Raw genomic sequence first — 19,876 nt, 5'->3', positions numbered from 1 at the left:
TGTTTCACTGACGTGTCAAAAGTTGACTCCTTTCTGAACAGCTGAAAATGCAACTTTTGTACGTGGACTAGGACTCAAAAGAACAATTGAGCTGTGAGTGACTATATTGCTTGCTGCAAAATGGAGCAAAAGAAGAGTTTCCCAAGGCATCAGATTCTCTGCAGGAGCAGCAATTTTATTTAACAATGCAATAACTATTTCGGCACTTCTTTTCTAAAATGTCAGTTTCAAGTAGAAGACAGATAAACTTGATGCATGATTTTGACACATCTTCGCTCTTAATAATTTTGTGGGATTTCCTGGAGAAAATACCTAAACTTGAGATATAGTGAGAGGTGTCAGGAACTCGAGGAAACAAGAAAGAAAAGATTATTTTTCATATTTAGCTACTACTTAAGATAAAACAATGAAGATCAACACCATTTTCTGCAGAGTTTGTTTATTTGATAAGTTCTCACCAATAACAGTTTGTGTTGATAGTCTTTCCAGATCATGGTAAAAATGATAAAGTTGCCTTCTGCTATTATCAATTTCCACAATATTGTCTCAAGACTTAAGCCATTTTACTTGCTGCTCATTCCTGAAGACAGGTGAGTGAGAATCAAACCTTCCTTATTTTCTTGCTGAAATATCTTCTATCACTCCCAGTTACAAAGGAAATAAGCACACAACCCAAGATTCTGAATAGGGTAAGAATTAAGATGTAGTTTCAGGGCAGGATGGGCAATCTGGTGAGCACAGAGGTTCATGTGGACAGATGAACCTGAATGTTTGCTTTGTGTCTAATATTATCAGTCTGAAAACTGTAACTTCAGTCAGCAAAACAGGTCTCCCACATCCTTCTAGTTAATGAGACAGGCTTGTAACGGCACTCAACAATTTGAAGTGTTTTTGCTATTTCTAAATTGAACCTATGTTAAGATTTTCTTATCTCCATCCTCCAAGCCAACTTCCACTCATCAGTCCGTGAGTGGTTTGACATTTCCTCAGATTTTTCTCAATCATTGACTAGGATTGAAGCTGCTCAGCATCAAAGTCAAATGAGAGGCTATTCTGTAGTTAGATCAACTGGTACAGCAGAGAAATTTCACAGCTAGGGATTAAAACCATCAGAGAGTTGGTGTTAGCCTCTGAAGTTATCAATGCTAACTGTAATACCAAAATACAAAGTAAAACACCAAAATGCAGCCTGTCTCCAAGCTGTAATGATAAGATGAAAGTATCTGATTATAGTTAAGATAGCATTTGTGCATCTATATTTAACTCACCTTGAGGTACACCTTCTATGCTCTTTCTTGAATGTCAGTGAAGAATGAAGCTAAAGTAGTTCAGGTGCCTTTTTTTTTACATATTTCCAAAGTAGTCTCATAATCAGAGTCACTGGCTTCTTGCTGTAGATTTAAGATGCATAGCATAGTTAGACCCTGAAGCAAACTCCCATGTAACAAATGTCAGCCTGATGAGGACAATCTTTTCCTAACTGCCATGTACAGACCTCTCGGAATTAGCCCACTTAGTTCCCAGGTATCAGGGAATGACACAAGAAAACTGAAAAGCAGAAACACATTTTGCTAAGATACTTAGTTTTTTATTACTAATATGCATTATTAAAATTGAAGACTCATTTTAACTGAAGTCTTTGTTTAGATATTCTTTGGGTTACTCATCATTCATAATTTGAATGAGGAAAATACTGATAAAGTTTCCAAAGGAAGCATTAATAAGTTAGCCGTTATGAAGCTAATGATCAAAAGATGCAAAGTGCCAGCCTTAAATCGCATCTCAGATCTTGCTGAGCAGGAATTCAGATATACACTTATTACTCTGGGCAGCTGATTTGTGTTTGTAGTTGCTGGCTGCCTTGTCCCAGCTAGTCAGTATTCCCCAGGACATTCATTGCTGTATTTCTTTCTCTTTCGCTCACTGCACATCCATTTGGGGTTGAATATGCACACCAGTTTTATTCAATACTGTAATGTCTCCAGTCCGTTTTGTGTCTATGTACCTGCATATACAAACACCTTCTCTTTCATTTTCCACTACTCTCTTTTTTGAGTGGAATAATTGCTGCAGAGGGATTTTAAGCACAAATACTTGGAATTAAACTTTTGCTATGATTTTCCGTAGCTGGTAGTTTATCTTGTAACTACCTGTCCAAGAAATTGTCTAAGCATTACTCTTTTTAATGCTGGCAGCTGTCTCGTACTGTTTACAGTAAGAGTATGTCAGAGAAGAGAGCTTTTTGTAAAGCTATTGAGAATGGTGGGAAGTAAGTATCTCTTATGAAAAGGTGATCTAAGGGCAGATTGTGTTTGTGTAATGTAAAAAGAAAAGTTCAAACTTAAAATCTGTGTCTTTTTCCTTTTCTTCCATTTCTCCTTAAAAATAAAAAATTATAATATCTTGAGGTTTAATCTAGGCACGGTACTGTTTGAATGTGTTTGTACTATGCTTGAAACAAATGGAAACCTTGCATTGTTGGAATTATTGTGAGATCTTTCACTGTTTAAGTGATGCTCAGTCTAAGGTTCCCCAAGGTGCTGGCTTTGAGTTCACAGGATTCTGGTTTGGAACTCCTGGAATGTTAATTCTTTACATCAGGAATTAGTATTTTCCATAGCTGAGACAGAGATCAAATTCCTCAAGTGAATGCAACATTCAAATAAGTCTTTACCTGTGGCACTACAACTGGCATCTGAATAATGAGCTATCCACAGGAAGAGATGAGTTTGTCAGCCCATTATCACAGAAAGCTTTGAGTACACGTCTCATCTGGGATCATACACACGTATCTTACTGCTCTCTTGAAATACACTTCCAAAGTACTGAGTGATACAAGAATACCTGATGCAGCGAGCTATGGAAGCATGAGATGCAGAGCCTTTTTCGTTGATGTGTTTGAAGGTGGATAACCTTAAAAATCAATAAAGCCTGCTGTGGCACTTAGCATCCTGATGGACTGCTCTTTGCTGATCCTTTTGCTTAGGCTTTGAATAAGTGATACTGAGCTGCTACTGTGATGCAGAATTGCAGTATGAGATGATGCAGTGGCTGGAGTGAGGCATCCATTGGCAGAGCTCTCCTTGAGCAAATCTTAGGTCTGATTCTGGAATTTATTATCTGGAATGTAGCTCTTCAGCTTTTCTCCCTACTAATTCCATTTTCAAGCCAAAGTGCTTGAAGAGAGAGGATGTAAAACAACAGAAAAGTAGTTCTCAACGGCTTAAGCAGTATGTGCAACTTGCTTTTAAATACCACATTTCTTTTATGGAAACAATGGCAGATCATAGTGCCCCAATTACCAAAATTGAAACAGCTATTAGGAAGAATTGATTAAATAGAGCATTTTAACTTTGAGTAAAGTTTGGTAAAGCTGTCACCTTAGAGGAGGTGACAAATGCATAACCTTGTGTTTTCTCCCAAAGTTCACAACTTTAAGTAGATAGTTTTTTAGAGTATCAGTGACAGCTCAGAAAGTGTCCCATCTCAGAGACAAAATGTTTGGGTATCTGGGGGCCCTAATCATAATAGGAATGAATGGGGAGGATGGTGGCTGATGAATCTGAAGATTATTTCATAGAGAGCATAAAACACTCTAGACTCTCTAACTTCTTTTGAATAAAAGTAATGGAAATAGACCTAGAATTTACTGATGAAAAATGGAAGAGCAGAAGGGAGAGGAGAATGAAGTCTGAAATATGATTTTATACTTGCAAAAATATATATTCTTTTCTGACTTCACCTAGCAGATGGTAGGACAGCACAGAGATACTCTCTCTTTTGCTTTTGTAAGGACATAGCCTTCTGCTACCTCTGATCATATGTATAAAAAAGCAGCATTTCACTTTTAGGCAGACTGAATCTAGTGATGGGGATAGAGAGTTTCTTTGAAGAAAAGCCCTAGAAAAATCCAGTAATGGGAAAAAACTCCCGCTGAGAGTTTACAGGGATTTTTCTTCTGTTTTGTGTATCAGTAAAAAAAAGAGCACAGAAGGAATGGAAACTGATGTCGTGCACAATGTGTATGTGTTAGGAAGAAGATCAGAGAACTTTTTGCATGCCACTAGTGCTGAAAACAAATCTATGACATCTTTCTCCTTATGAATCGCACGTCTGGAGTACTTTGGGGATGATAAAGAGAAAAGAGATGAGAGCAGTGATTATGGTTGCGTGGAACATTTCTTAATTTTCATTTTTTAATATTTTATGTGCAAGATTGTCAGATATGGAAAATTACTTGATTTTCATATTGGTATTTATTTATTCAGCCAGCTTTCAAAATGATGAAGAGATATCTGCCTCTCTGATATCCTGCAGAATTTACATAGGTTGAATACCTGGTTGTGACCTTTCTCTGAGTAAGATTTTGTTCCTTCCTTGCAGATGGGGTCAGGACTTTCCTTCCTTTGTCTATTGTGTTAACCCCCCAAGAGCTGGAGTTAGTCCCGCACCTGCAGACTTATGGTCTCTTGAAGGAAAGAAGAGTTACCTCTTGGCCATGCAGCTTTAAACAAATACTTGAGCACTATCAAAGCCATTGAGGACCTGATGACATAAGACATAATCTATCCTCATGATAAACTGATCAGGTGTTGCCTTGTCTTCAATGATACCAGTTTGTCAGTTCTCTAGAGTCAAGACTGCCAGTGGGGTTTTAAGAAGAATCACGAGTACCTTCATAGGTTTTTGAAGCATAAGCTTAATTAATGGCTCCAGACATCAGGAGGGAAACACGAAGTATAGTCCTGTGCAAAGCAACAAACAGTTCAGTCTGCATGCAGTGGCCACACTTCAGTGTTTATTAATTTAGCTTATCAGTCTCTATGCTTTTAATCCATTACCTCTTCCCTGGATTTGTTGTATTGCACAGCTTTCTTCCTTTTTTTTTTTTTTTCTTCTAGAAAAATTAAAATATTTCCTTCCAGCCATGAGGATTTTTTCTTCTATGTACAACAAGTAAACTTTGTTATTGCTTTAGCCAAAATTAAGGTATTCTAGTAATTGCTGATTAAGAGATTTTCTTAATTTGTTCTTTCCCCCCATTCCTGCTGGAACAGTATGACATTGACAATGAGAATGACAATGGAGAGTTTACTCAAGATGGAAATATAGAGCTGTTACCTGTGTTTTAGGAAGTCTGAAAGGGCTCTGCTCTGAATCTTTCTTAATATCTTAGAAAACCAAATTTAAATGCCTCTCATCTCCTCTTGCAAAAGGCATACAGAGTCTAATTGGTATGTTTTACATTATAAGGTGGTCACTGTTATTTTTCCCTTCTGACAAATGAAGGATGGAAAATTCAAACACAGATGACAAGGATTTTGTTGTTGGATTATCTTTCTTTCATATATGGGATATGATTAAATGTATGCTGTCAAAGAGGGACCATTTTACAGGTTGATACTATTGATTAGTATTTGAGACCTGTAAGCAACAGTATTGTTTTATGTATAAGAAAATATAATTAAGAATTATTACATTGATATTTTATTTCTCACAGTGAGAACATTTCAATTCTTCATCTCATATTGTAGCAGAAATTACTTGGCTGTAGTAGACATCCCAAAATCATGTTTTAATGATTTCTTCCTTTTTTCATGTTTTGTTTTTTTTGTTTGTTTGTTTGTTTGTTTGTTTTTTTCCACAGTCACATGACACAATCAGCCACATTTGAAGACCCTCGAATAGAGAGCTGCCAAATAACTCCTCCAGCCCCTCGGAAAGTGGAAATGAGGAGGGATCCTGTGCTAGGATTTGGTTTTGTGGCTGGTAGTGAAAAGCCAGTTGTTGTACGCTCAGTAACACCAGGTATGTTTTCCTCACCTGACCCCAAAAGCAAACTTGGCACTTCTTAGTATCACTAACTGGCTGGATTGCTAAATGAGAAAATAGCTGTAGTGATATTCCTAAAACATTGTATTGACTTCTGTTGTTTTCTTCAAAAGAAGTGCAATTATTTAAGTGTCAACAATAGTTCTGTGAATGTACTTATACTGACTGAGAAATTAATCTACTGAGATGAAATATGGTTACAAATTTAAGTACTGTTGAAGTAGTCAAGTAGGAAAAGTAAACAAAATTGCTTGGTAAGATAGGATTAGGAAGTAGTTTCCTTCTTTTTGAACGGTACATAAATACATTAGCAAAAAGTCAGTTTTAGATTATTGCTCTGAGCTGTTACTATTGTTTGCCTGCATCAAACTTGATCTACTTCATTCAGAAAAGAAGGTCTTCTCCCAATTATGTTCATATTGATTTGATGTCACCCTCATTGTCATCTAATCAGCATTTCAGGAGGTACACTGAGTTGCGTGATTATAACTTACATGTTTTTCATGCTGCCGTCAGCTTCAAAGGATATTATTGCTGGTTTGTTTGTTTTTTTAATATTGTTGCTGAGTGTTTTTTTTCTTTCCTTTTTCTTTCCTTATTTATTTATTTATTTATTTATGGATGCTTCTGTTTAATCAAGTGGCAAAAGAAGCAAGATCAAAACGTCTGTACAAAACTTCCTAACTGCAGTGAAAATTATCGAGGCTTTTAGTATTTTTGAATTTATGGGACTACTTAGTCTACTGAACCAGCAATCTTTATGCTTAAAAGTTCAGTTGTTACATAAATTGCCTTGGAGCTAAGGACGGGGATTTGACTTTGCTCCTGTTCAATATGTTCTGCAGAATCCCCATAGAGAGCAGAGGAAAGGCTAAATTGACTGCATGGAGTTCTGATGTCATTTACCCGCGTGCGTGCATTGATTTTATTTGTATTGCTTTCAGATGGAGTGAATGTTGTAACTAATATTTGAACTGAAACAGACAGATCTTTTCTCCCAAGTTAGCATTATTAATGTAATATTTTTTTAGAGTTCGATTGGGAAAAGGTGTCACCTTGCATTCTAAGTGAATAGAAGGAAAGATGAGTTCAAAGCAACCTTCTTGTATATGGATTTCTATCCATGAATGCTGGATGTAAATTAAAAGTAAAGCAAAGTAAAAATCTTCAAGTCAAAGAGAGGAGAGAAACAGCATTAGCTTAACCACTATATGAATTGTTTCTGATACTGAAACATTTTTTTTTTAAGATTTCATCTTCGTATTGGTGATTTTTTGATACTTTTCTGTGTATCATCAATACAGAGCTTAAAGGCAAGAGACTAGAGGATATAACTTTTGATTTGGAATTGTGATATTATATACTCCTTTGGGCACGTAATCATGCTGGAAGCAGAATATTATGTGTATTTTATACAACATAACGTGAATTTTAGTAGCGTTGAAATTCGAAAGCACATTGGCACATGTCTGATTGCCTAGTTACACTAATCTTTAATGTCTGCATCTAACCGAGAATGCCAGTGCTTTTGAACGCATTATGTAAAATTCTGTTCACCAAGTAGTAGGAATGCAAAGGAAAAGAGACTCCAAGACTGGAGGTATAGAAACTTACTATTTTAGGACTGAAGGAAGCAGGTTTGTTTTGCCCAGAACAGGAAAGTCAGAAGAAAGATGTGCAAATGACTTTCAAACATGGTGAGTGACATTTCATGGAGAAGAGGAATATGATGTTCTTCAGTGTTACTTTGGCTGGGACAAGAAATAATGTGTAGACACCAGAGAAGATGATTTCCTGGTCTTACAGAGGATTACATAATTATAGGAAAAGGAGGCTTTACCAGGGGTGGTCTTATTTGGATGTCAAATAAACATCGATAAGCAAGCAATGGCTGCTTGCTTATGGCTGATCCCATCTTGAAAACTGAATTAGGTCACTCTAATGGGGCTTAGTTCTCCTCCAGAAAATCTAGCCCTTATTTTTAGGTGCCCAAATATTGCTTCAGAACTTACTTAAGTAACTTCAGTGGAAAGTCACTGGCTTTCAAGATATTCTTGGTGGAGAAGTAAAGTTAAAAAGAGTGTTAAACATATCATTAGTTGAAGAGAAGGGACTCATAGCACATGAACTGCAGAGTGTGTATGTGCATTTTGAATAGCCTACTAACCTTGCTTTTTTTCATTTATCTGCAGGCGGCCCCTCTGAAGGAAAGCTTATACCAGGGGATCAGATCATAATGATTAATGATGAGCCAGTCAGCACTGCTCCGAGGGAGAGAGTCATTGACCTTGTCAGGTAGTTGATGTCCTGTCACTTAAACGATGAACTCATTGGCTTACTTCCTGTGCAGTCATTTGATTATACAGCAGTCTTGCCTTCTCATGGTGGAGAAAAGAGAAAATAATGTTATTTCAGTCATAATGAATAAGGGTGAGATACTCTAGTACGGAAATGAAGCATCCTTTTAAATGTCCTTTGGGTAGCTGCAAAAATATAATAGGGTATCGAAACAGTTCCAAAATGCTTGAGTATCAAAAGAGGAATAGTATTCTCTGGGCGTTTTGTTTTGGTATGAGTTATTGAAAAGATAAATCCTAGAGCAAAGCAGCTCCAGTCATTGTTTCTCTGTTGCATTTTTTACAGAAAGAAAGTTGAGATGGTCTGTTGTATGTGAAAAGTAAAGAAAATGTGCTGGGGGAATTTTAAGAGTGGAGATAGGAGTATGTAGGGAAGCTCAAAGAGTGCTTCATGTTTGGGTGGATTGCTGGTAAAGAGTTTGTGTGAATAGAACAGGCAGGGCTGAGTAGAGGCAGAAAACAAGAGAAATGTGTGAGTGGGTAGTGTAGGAAAGAAAAAGGGTCAATATTTATAGTGGGCCATAGAAAGAAAGGAAAGAGAAACTGAAAAATGCTCAGGGTGAAGAAACTGATGTGATGTGGCTAATAAACTGTATTTTGAGTAACTAGTACAAACTCTGAATTGGTCCAGTTAATTTCTAGGACATATACAAGTTCTAACTCTACAGGTACCTCTCCTCAGGACTGGTAGCTGTCCGTGTCATCAGTGTCACCCATATGATTTTGAAAAGTTCCATTTGCTTCCAGAAATGGACAAGCTGCCCTTATAGTTGTATTCCCCTTACAAATCACATTTTGTGTAGATGGATGCTCAATTGCTACGGAAAGGAGCTATGGAAATAGTATGAAAGCCTCTTCACTACAGCAAAAGAGGTGCAAGCAACACATGCCTTTATCTCTATTAGATGAGTGTGGTCAAATTACCATGCATTTCCAGATTTTTAAAAAAAGTATTAACATGAAAGACAGATAACAGTCAGGAGAGAACTTCGACACTTGCTTTTTGCTGATAAAGAGATCCCATAAACTGCAGAAACAATCTTACCCCTATTAAATTTGTGAGTTATGGTCTCTTGACCATTGGTATAAGCTTCACAAATGGATCTTAAATTCATTTTTTATATCATTGTGTCTTTGTAAAGGATTCGTATTGAAGTCTTCATTGTTGATTCTTTGATATCTTAGTAATCAACATTAGGATTTCCATCTCATTTATATGCTGCCAGCAACACATAGTAATAACAACTAGGAAAATAGTCTGATTACAGCTGAAACAAACAGGGCTTACTATGTGGATGATTCCTGTCTGCTCTCAGATGAGAAACTGAATAAGAATGTAGCCCTTCCTAATTACTTTGACTCTATAGGTAACAAATTAGGTGCTGTTGTATTCCAGGGAAATTTTTTGGTGACACTTTTTTTATACTATAAGCCTGCTTCAGCTCTCAAAATCTATCTGCCATTGGAATTTTGTCAGAGACTCATTCTTTGATTCGTCTCAAAGTGAAATGTACTGGAGTTGTATATTACAGCATTTCAAGCTAAGGGCTTTCTTTTCATGACAGTGGGACACCCGAAATGATTAGAAACTGTCACTGTATGTCCTGACATCATAGCAGAAGCTTTTCTTTACGCCAATGAAGTAATGAATTGCTTATATATAACAAAATATTTTCATGAGGATAGGGTACGTCTGCAATTTGGAAAACAATGCTTACTTTCATCTTTCAGTGTGGATTGAAGCAGCTTTGAAATCTTGTTTCCAGCTGATAGCAATGAGTATGTTTTAGATGCATAGAGGAGGCAGTGAGTACCATAAACAGTTTTCTTCCTTATATCCAACTGGAATTTCGCTTGGTGAAAACTGTGGTCTTTACCTCTTGTTCCATGTCCGCCTGCCTCTATGGAGGGTCTAGCTCTGCTCTCTCTAGTAACCTACTAGATATTGGAAAACTTGGCTTTCTCACTAAGTTTCCTCAGGCTAAACCATCAGTTTTTTTAGTCAGTTCTAAGTCTCATGCTTAAGCCTTATAGCTATCATAGAGGCCCTCCGCTGGAGTCTCTAATTGTAGTTTGCAGCTTTTTGTCAGTGAATGTCTGAGATCTCAAACTGGAAAGAATGGTAAATCCACAACTTTGCAAGGAAAAGAAATAATGAGTTCCCTAGACTTGCTGGCTGTGCTCTTGTTTGTGCAGCACACTATGCACTTCACTCCACTGGAGAGGACACTGTAGATTCATGTTCTAGTTGGTGTCCGGCAGGACCCCACATCATTTTCTGTGGAATATTTTTCTGAGACTGAAGTGAACTTTACTGACCCAGAGTTTCCTAGCCCCCTTTCTCTTCTTTTTTGCTTTGCTTTGTTTTGTTTAAGATAAGCAAGATTTTCCTCTTTTTTCTTAGTCATTAGGAACCTACTTTGATCAATATGACTTTGCAAATACAGTAACTTTTCCAAGGCATACACTAGCTCCCTCAGCAGCCTTAAATTCACCCCACCCAACCCCATAGACCTGTGAGTGCTCCTCTTGCCTAGCCAGTCCCTAATTCGATCTGTGTCTAGTAATCATAGGAGCAAGGATGTCTTGAAAGTATAGCTCACTAATAAAGACTGAAACAGTGAAATCATCAAGTACCTTAGCATTTTTAGTGTCTTCATTTATGTTTCCCATCCCATTCAGCAGACTTTCCTTGGCTTTTTGTTCATTGCTGATGTACCTGAAGAGGCCCATCTTGTTAATGTTCAAATCCTCACTGGTTTAAGCAATAGCTTAGGGTGAGGCCTATTGATAATTCCATTCCTTCCTGGCCAAGCAGTACCATTCTGGCACTTGAAGGAGGCTCTCCATGAAGATCAACCAGCCTCACTGGGCTTTTGCTTTTCAGAGTCCTATTAAGTTGAAGTTCTTTCTTTAGCTTTATGTTGTGCCATGTCTTGATTACTGCAGCTAGACAGTGAAAAATTGGTATTCCAACTCAGTATTTTTCTGTGATTGTTTGGTCTGTGGCTGATTAGGTATAGTAAGGTATATATTATATTTGTGATGTGAAATTCTCTGACTGTTTTCATGCAGCATTCCCTCACAGCTTTTTGTAAAGACAAGAAATGATTTGTCTTTATGATTGCCAAGAGTAAGAGAAAAAATAATCTACTTTCAAATTACAGGCATAAGGATCACAGTAGATCAAACAATGAAAACAAACTGCATGTGAAAAAAAGACACATTTCATAACTGGATAATCATAGAGCTTTATCAAGATTAACTGGACTTAAAACTTTGAAATTAAAGTATATACAAATGCTAGCTGTAAGGTGAACCTTGAAAAATGAACAGAACTTTTCATCTAATGCAATATGTAATTGTTTTCCAAAAAAAGCACTGCTGGGGAATTTACTTTTTAAAACTTGTGGTACGGAGGGAAAAGAAAATGGAAAATGAAATTTCCACTCCACTCCATCTTCAATCCAAAAATATTACACAAGGTTCGGAATTTCCACCAAGGAGAATGTTGTGGTTTAACCCAGCACCACCGCCTGCTCACCCTCACCTCCTCAACCTCCAACTCATAGTGGGATGGGGGAGAGAATCAGTAGAGAAAACAAAGTATTAAAGGAAGAAGAAAAAGATAATAGTAATGATAATTGTATATATACAAATATGTATACAAAACAAGTAAAGCACAAACAATTGCTCACCACCCACTGACCAGTGCAGAATCAGGCCCCAAGTGGCAGCAGCCTGCCCTGGCCAAATCCCCACCATGTTTCAAGTTTTTTCCACATGGTATCATATGGTTTGGAATGCTCATTAGCCAGTTTACACCAGCTGTGCTGGTTCTGTCCCATCACCCTCCCAGTGCCCTCCTGGTGCCTCCTCACTTCATGAGCAGGACAGTAGCAGAAGCTAAAACAGCCATGGCTCTGTACAGAGCTGCTCAGCAGTAACTAAGGAATTGGTGTGTTATCAACATTGTTTTTTCTCCTAAAGCCAAAACACAGCATCATACCAGACACTGTGAAGGAAAGATCATCTCTGTCCCAGCTGAAACCAGGACAAAGAGCATTTGAAAAATGTCAGTTAAATCTTTTTTCATTAACAAAGAGCATGTCCCTAAGCAATGCATTTGCTTTGCTTCTAAATTATCCACAAAATAAATAGCATCCGTGTTTTCACGTTATTTTGTTTTGCTTAAGCAAAACAGCTGCAATTTCAGCAATCTTATTAGGTGCAAATTCATTATGTACATTTTACTCCTAAAAAAAGGTTAAAAATGGTTACACCAGTCTTCTAAGGAAGTCAGTTTTGTGTAGCAGTTTTACTACATGAAAATGCAAGAAAATAAGGGCAACACACAGTACACAGATTTTCACAGTGTCTCGATTGTATGTTGATATTTTATGTTTGTGATTTCTAACTATTTCTTAGTGAAAATGAGCTTTCTTAACCATAAAGCTGTATTTAAAATCACCTCTTCAGACTCCAGGGGTACAGAGAAGGAATATGGTGAAAGATTTTGTTGGTGGTTTGTTTCTTTGTGTTTTTGTGCACATATGTGTTTTTTTTAGAAGAATTAAGGGATACTATTGTTATCCTAGGAGGTCTCAGGACTGAGGATTATCAGAGTTATTCATTATAAATATCCCCTGTAGATCATTTTCATCCATCTAATTATTTTAGTCCTGCTTTACTGGCAACATTTAATTAGCGTTCAAGTCATCCTTTGAAAGCCAAGGTTGCAGAGAGATGAATACTGCGTGGTTTGCAGACCAAATACATAAGCGCTCATTATTTCTGGGTAATGCTCAATGACTTTTGTACCGTATTAAGTTCTCCTGAGCTATTTCCAAGCAGAAATCTAGAAGTCATGTTTATGTTTTCCCTTACAAAAAGAGGTCACTTGTGGTTGCATTCTAGAAGTGTTCCATTCAAGACAGGAGGTTATTGAAGTTGGAAAAAGAAGAAACAAGCCCAGTTTTCTCAATGTATTGTTAAGATCAAGGCAAGAAGCAAGTGAACACAATACTGAAGAAAGAGGATGCATTTGAAGTACAGACTTTTCAAAACTGTAGTACAAGTTACTCATCCTGTTTTTATTTTGCTGCCAGTACAGATTCTGTGATCTACAGCTTTCTATTCATACTTAACAATTAGCACTTCGAGATACCATTGAAGTCATTGCAGAATATAGGATTTTTTTAAGTATTTGAAAGTAACCAACAGTGTAAATCTGACACATTGTACAGTGTATTAATGTACTGTGCCTGTTGATTTGCTTACATTTATTTCACTCTCATTGGTTAATTTTAAATGTGCATCCTTGTAGTTAAGAATCAGTATAACATCCCACAGCTTCTTTTAAAACACATAAAGAAATATATCCAACTAGTGATTTACCTCATAATATGCTTATTGATAATTTCTATAATATGAGTGCCTTACTCAATAGCCTCGGATTGTACTAAGTATGCATTATCTACAAGGGCCATAACATGAGGAAAGGGTTTTTTTATTTAGCAAGATATTTTACTGATAGTTTGAGTGACACACAGACACAATGCTTACCTCATAAAACTTCAAACAGGGCACGGTAATGGTACTTTGTTTGTACTTTGATTAAAATAATTATCTAGGTTCCCTGTACATCCCAAGTGCAGAGACACTGGAAGAGTGTGGTCTGTATGAAATACTTGCCTCATTTTAGGTGAAACTGTCCTGTTGTAAAAAGCTTTATTTACTCATTGACTAAAGAAGGAGGACAAAAAACCATCTCAGAATAGAAACCTGACTTTTTTATTGCTAAATTAGAGCAGACTAATCTCAGTCCTTGAAACTGTGGAAGCAATAGATCAGTATTTGGCTTCCTGTGCAATTCCATCAAAAGACTTTAATTGCAAAGCTGTAACAAAAAAAAAAAAAATAATAAATAAAAAGGTGCAATTCATTAAAGGCTTTTCTTTCCTGTTGTCTCTACTTTCTATTTAAGAGACACGCGATAACATAAAATAATGTGATGGCAAGTTTTTGTCATGGGGATCTGGAGGATTCTTTCAATTCTGCAGTAGCATTTCTGTTTGAATTTGTATTACCATACGACTGGAGAGAAAGAACCCTCCAGGGTTTTAGGCTGTGTTGCATTTTAAGTGCTAAAGTAAATTTAATCAATACTGACCTTCCTCACCATCATCCAGCAGTGGATAAGGATTCTATTGTTGCCATTTGACTGTGAGTGTGTCAGGGGACCAGTCTGCCTTCTCTGTACCATCACAGTTAAATGCGAGTGCAAAAATGAGCTCAGTAGCAGCGCCTGTCATCATCATCTTTTCACAGCAGCTGTAAAGATCAGTTCTTAAATTCAGTTTCTGTCTCCAGGCTTAGACTATCTCATATATTGTATCAAGCAATTTTGGTGAACTTAATATTAAAGACATTCTTTCTTCATCTATATCATATAGCAAAAATCAAGCATATTAAGTTATTTACTATGATACTGCTTAGCAATCAAGAATCTTGAAGCCAACTATTCCTGAAAAACCAATCTTGCAGATGCTTCATTTGAGGGTACTCCATTATGCTCCCAGTTCAGTACATAAATCCAGAGGCTGTACACATTTTTGCTTCAAGCCTTGACACTGTGAATGACTAATGTTTTGGTTTTTAGATACATAATGTTGAACTGAGGGACAAGGTGTTGGACCAAATTCTCTGTAGTTGGTAGTTTTACAAGTGAGATCAATGGACATTAAGTTTTCTGACAAGACATTTAATAAGTACCTCTCACAGCTGGCCCAGGCATAGATCTGAGATGCAGAATAGGACAACTCAGTTCCTGGCAGACTCAAGGGATGCTGTTAGATATGTATCTTCCATATTTTGAGGTATGTCTGCAATGTAACAGAGATAACAAATTAGCTGCTGCAATCTAATTGTGAAAGCACAGGTTTAGCATTGTCTACTTTGCCTGTTTTCTTGGCTGCCATGGTGAGGTGTTTCTGGTACTTGAGCTAATCTATTGAGAATTGAATTGAGTCTCTGTAGATTTTTATCCTATAATATAGTTCCAAATAGCTTGTCCACCTTGTCAAAGGCCCGTAAAAGTTAAGCTGAGGTAGAAGCTGTAGAGAGATGTGACTCGTTAACTGTTAAAACTGATGCAAACTATGGACATTTTCTTTTAAATGCTTTGTATTGGTGAAAGCATGCAGTCTTTGTTCCTGTGTTCTTAGCAGCAAGTTAGCTGATAGGATTTAGACAAGCTTGGGCTCAGTAGTTCAAAGGTTTGGGATACTCAGAACTTAATTTATAAGATTCTTTTTATGTTCACCAAGCTGGATACCCCCTACAGTTAGCGAGTTTACTGTCACTTTGAAATTCCAAGGCTTGATGTGTCATCCAGTTGAAGTGTTATGTCATCATCATACTCTGTTATCTTTTGGAGTTACGATGAATTTGAGGTCAGCTGTTCCATAACAAGTTATTTTATGGGAACAGAACGCAGAGGTGCAGGCAGAGATATGGAACAGCTGTGCCCAATGCAGAAGTAGCTGCAGAAAAGTCCTTATTTTAGATATGAACCAGCAAATGTTGCTATCACTACCATGCCCTGACAAGCAGGCTTCCTGCTGCTTGTGCAACTAAACAAATACTTGTCTGCATGGGGGATTTACTCTGAAGCTATGATTTACTTTAAAACAATGATGCAAAGGTTCCAAAGTAATTGCTTACATCTAAAAACATATAGATGAGTAGTCAGCTTCAATCTTATCTTATGTGAATTAACCCTTTCACATGATGGATTTCCTCTATACGGCATGCTCTGTAACAGATGTCTGTCCCACTTTGTGGTATGGCTGCAAGCTCTGTGCATCTGAGGATTACTTGTTTTCAAATAGATAGGAAGACATGCCTAAAAATCTCATGTCTTGTGTCTGGGGACAGAAAGGGGGCTTTTCTTTCCTGACACTGTTACCTGTCTCCTCTTTGGATGCCATTTCTATCCTAATCATAAAAGATTTTGTTGGACAAGATAGCCCTCTACATCTGCCGCTGATACTTGACTATTGTGTGGCTTGTGTGGCTACCTTGGAGCATGTTACTATGGGATAACTATTCTTCTACAAGATAAGCACTGTGGCACAGAGTAGTTTAATCAGCAGAGAGCAGAAAACAAGGAGGAAAACAAGACAGAGACAGCTTCAGGAGCTTGCTCGTGAAGTATCAGTTTGTGCTGAAGAGTTTCTGAGATTGAAAAAGCGGTATGGGCTGCCAGCAAGCAGTGGTTGTAAAGTATGAAGATAACAGATGTACCTTCACCACTTCATGTGCTGAGCCACTTTGCCCTTCCAATAAAGTGTTGCATCCCTCACTGAGAAGTTTACAACTCCCTCATCCTGCCAGTCTATTATTGACTGCATATAGACATCATCTAGTGAAACTACAGTAATGGAAAATATTGACATTGTTGAGGAGCTGTGTTAGTTGCATGATGTAAGGTCTGTGATGCTTTTTGGAGCCTTGTATTACATACTGGGTATTTCCAAGCATTTTTGTCAGCAAGCAGAAGTTGCATTCTGGCTATTTATATCTGGACACAGTCTTGGCTACACATGTGTTACTCTAGGAATCACCTTGTTAGAATTTTCAGTATTCTGATCTGTTTTCCTAAATGAAATGTGGACAATGATGGCATCAGCATTCCCTTTTAAGCTGAGACAGTGCTAGACATTTGGGACCTAGAAGTTACCTGTTTTATTTGTTGCCTGTATAGCTACAGGGTGACAGAGAAATGTGCCTTTAAACAAGCAAAAGGGAAATGAAGACAGCAAGCACAGTGCTTGTAGTTACTGTGAATTACCCAGATGCTGTTTTTGACAGAAAGAGAGCAATGGTGATGGCAAGTGCTTGGAGGCAAATGAGATGTTTTGCTGGTTTTCTGAGTTGACCCTTGGAAGGCTGTGTCTGCTACAGGTGCCTTGTTTCAAGGAAAAGAGTAAAGATTTTAATCTCCTGCTTTAGGAATGCTGTTTTATATGCACCAGTGCTCATAGGAAATGTAAAAGGTAATTTAAACTATTGTGAGAGGAGGGTGAAAAGACCATGATCGATTTGCAATATCTTGTTTGGTTTCATGAATTTGAAACAGCTTTATTCTTTAGCTGTTAGTTGTGCAGAATCTCCTGGCAGGGTCTGCGTTTGAAAGCTTTTGTGTATTTTACAAAAACTCATTTGTTTGTCAGATTGGAGAAAATAAAGCTAGCATAACTCCTAGTGTTGTTGCTATGTCTTTGTTATATCCCAGATAAAATGGATGGGGAAGAAAAACAACAATGAATAGCTTAAAAATCTTGAACCATGAAATCAGGAAAAAAAAAATAAAATAAAAATAATTAATGGAGGTTTTAGCACTTCTCTTTGGGGCTGCAGATGCAATATGAGGAGTTAGCACATTGAATGGTGTTGTATCCCCAGGTTTGGTGTTAAGGAAACACTTTTTCATTGCCAGGATGGAAGTAGCACACTGTCTGTGGTGGGTGGGAAGGAGACTGGGGAGTGTCTATCTGAAAAATGAGTAAAATGTTTTTGCAAGCGAAGTGGAGGGGCCATGGTAGCTCATAGTCCATTGGTATAACAGTGGAATTTTTAAGAACTGTATAAAGAAGAGCTGACTCTGGAGTTCCAAAAGATGTTATGAACTTCATCTATCCTTGGCATGCCAATGCTTTGTCTTTCCAACTTTCTGACTCAAAGTTAGTTTTTAGTATCATAATCCTACTTACATCTCAAACTATACTTAATATACTAAGTAAAATGAATTTTAGTCCGCTTCTGAGACTGTATGTGCACAGAAGGTGGCAATCCCTATTAACATTAGGGTCCAGGTACAGTGCCTATCTCTAAATTTCCATTTCACATCCCTGCTCTGACACTATGGTTCCTGTCAGACAAAGGCATGTGGCGGTAATGGTACTTGACACTAACAACTTCTGCATTGTCTATGTGGCTGGAAAATCACAACAGTAGTAGAGATGAGAAGGACATGGATGAATACTATTCTCGTAAAACTCTCTTGTTCTAAATTTCTTTTTGATTCAGAGGGAATGAGATGTCTAGACTTCTTAACTGTTCTAAGAAAAGCGGACGTGGTTCTCAATGCAATCGACTTAAAAATTCTATGATTTATGTTTTTTTTATGTAGACAAGGCTTGAATTTTATTGGAAGCTTTTTAAAAAATAATGGTAATTAAGATCATAAGGCTTAACATGGTCATTAGCAAGTCAAAATCCTCTCTCCTTACTGCTTCCCTCAAATAAAGAGTAATTTTGTAACTCAGTCTCTCTTAGCAGTAGATAGTTTAATGCAGTTAGAATAGAAATGTTTCAGGATCTTCTGATTTGATTCATAAACTAGAAAAATCAGAACACATATTTAGATTATATTTTAATTTAGCTATAGTGTAGCCTGTGAGGACTCTCAAAATTGCCTGGAGAATTAGTATCTACATTAAAGTTTATCTGATGTGCCCAGTCAGAAGTTTAGTTAACAGAGAAGGAGAACACTATAATATATTATGTCTTATTTGTCCCAAGCATGAGATTTCTTGTTTAAAAACTGTTTGGGATGACTGTAGGTCATAGTGAAAGGTCAGAGAACAAACACAATTTCTCTTTAAACAAAGGACAGAAGACAAAAGCTAGCAGCAAATAAAAATGGCTAAAGCAAATTAATATACAAAAAACACCAAATGCTTCAAAAGGCAGTTTAGTATGATAGATTTCTGGAGCATTTATCAGTCACTTCTGCCTTGTTTTGATTTCTGGTATCACAAGGGATCAGTTGTAATTCATTGCAAGCAGCACAAGAATAGTGTAAGAGAAGAATTTTAGTTTTAGCATTTTTTAGGCGTTTTCCCAAATGTACTGTTCTCTGTTTGTTTGGTTTTTTTATTTGACTTGAAACATCCAAGTCTTCTCAGAGCTCTTGGAATCAGCAACAGTAATAGGGAAGGACTGATCACATGTATTTTGCTGCAGGTGATTTCCAAAGCATATTAGTCTTAGCCTTAATTTGCCTTGGTCTGAGAAACCAGGACAAACTGGTTGTGATAAACAGAGAAAACAAGAAGAATGTCAGAATACCAAGATAAAGGCTGCAGAGATAACCCCATAATGCCATAAACTTCTGCTCACCCAACAGGCATATTTCTTACATCTTATGTGTTGAGATGTTAATTGTTCTGCTAGATCTTATTTCTCTTCAGGCAGGCCAAAGCTTAATGTATTTTATCTACTGCATAAGGGAAAATCCCTGTAGTCCAATGTCTTCACTGTTAAATAAAGTAAGTCAGCTTGGTTTGAAGTTTAGTTAAAACCAAATTTGTTCAGCTTGTGGATCAAACAAGATTATAAGAGAGGCAAAGGTCTTGTCAGCCTACTTTGTAGATCTGCTCATTATTTTATGAATACTTGAACTTTTCAACAGGCCTGTTACTTAGAAAGCAGTAAGCAAAGCAGCACTTCTTCTGGAGTGGAAACTTGGTTGCTATAGCAGTTGAAGTAGTTTGAAGTCATCTGTATTAAATAAAAGCTGTAGAAGTCATGAAGTTTAATCATCGTACTGAGGTTTTCATCCCTTACATTGTATTTATGCTCAGTATGCTTTTCTGTGCATCATTAAAGTGTACTTGTGA

General features: G+C 37.2%; 1 protein-coding gene across 3 annotated transcripts in view; it reads left to right on the top strand.

Moving 5' to 3' along the window:
- Nucleotides 1-19,876, top strand: part of FRMPD4 (FERM and PDZ domain containing 4) — a 289,619-nt gene that overhangs the window by 214,824 nt on the left and 54,919 nt on the right. For all 3 annotated transcript variants that reach the window (XM_072340063.1, XM_072340055.1, XM_072340072.1), the window contains exons 3-4: nt 5,648-5,808; nt 8,025-8,127. In XM_072340063.1, coding sequence (XP_072196164.1) covers nt 5,648-5,808; nt 8,025-8,127 — 264 coding nt within the window. The remainder of the gene's footprint in view (nt 1-5,647; nt 5,809-8,024; nt 8,128-19,876) is intronic.

This window comes from Excalfactoria chinensis, chromosome 1 (genome assembly GCF_039878825.1).
Source record: "Excalfactoria chinensis isolate bCotChi1 chromosome 1, bCotChi1.hap2, whole genome shotgun sequence".
NCBI lineage: Eukaryota > Metazoa > Chordata > Aves > Galliformes > Phasianidae > Excalfactoria > Excalfactoria chinensis.
The sequence above is the reverse complement of the archived record's forward strand: the minus strand, read 5'-3'. Positions and strand labels throughout refer to the sequence as shown.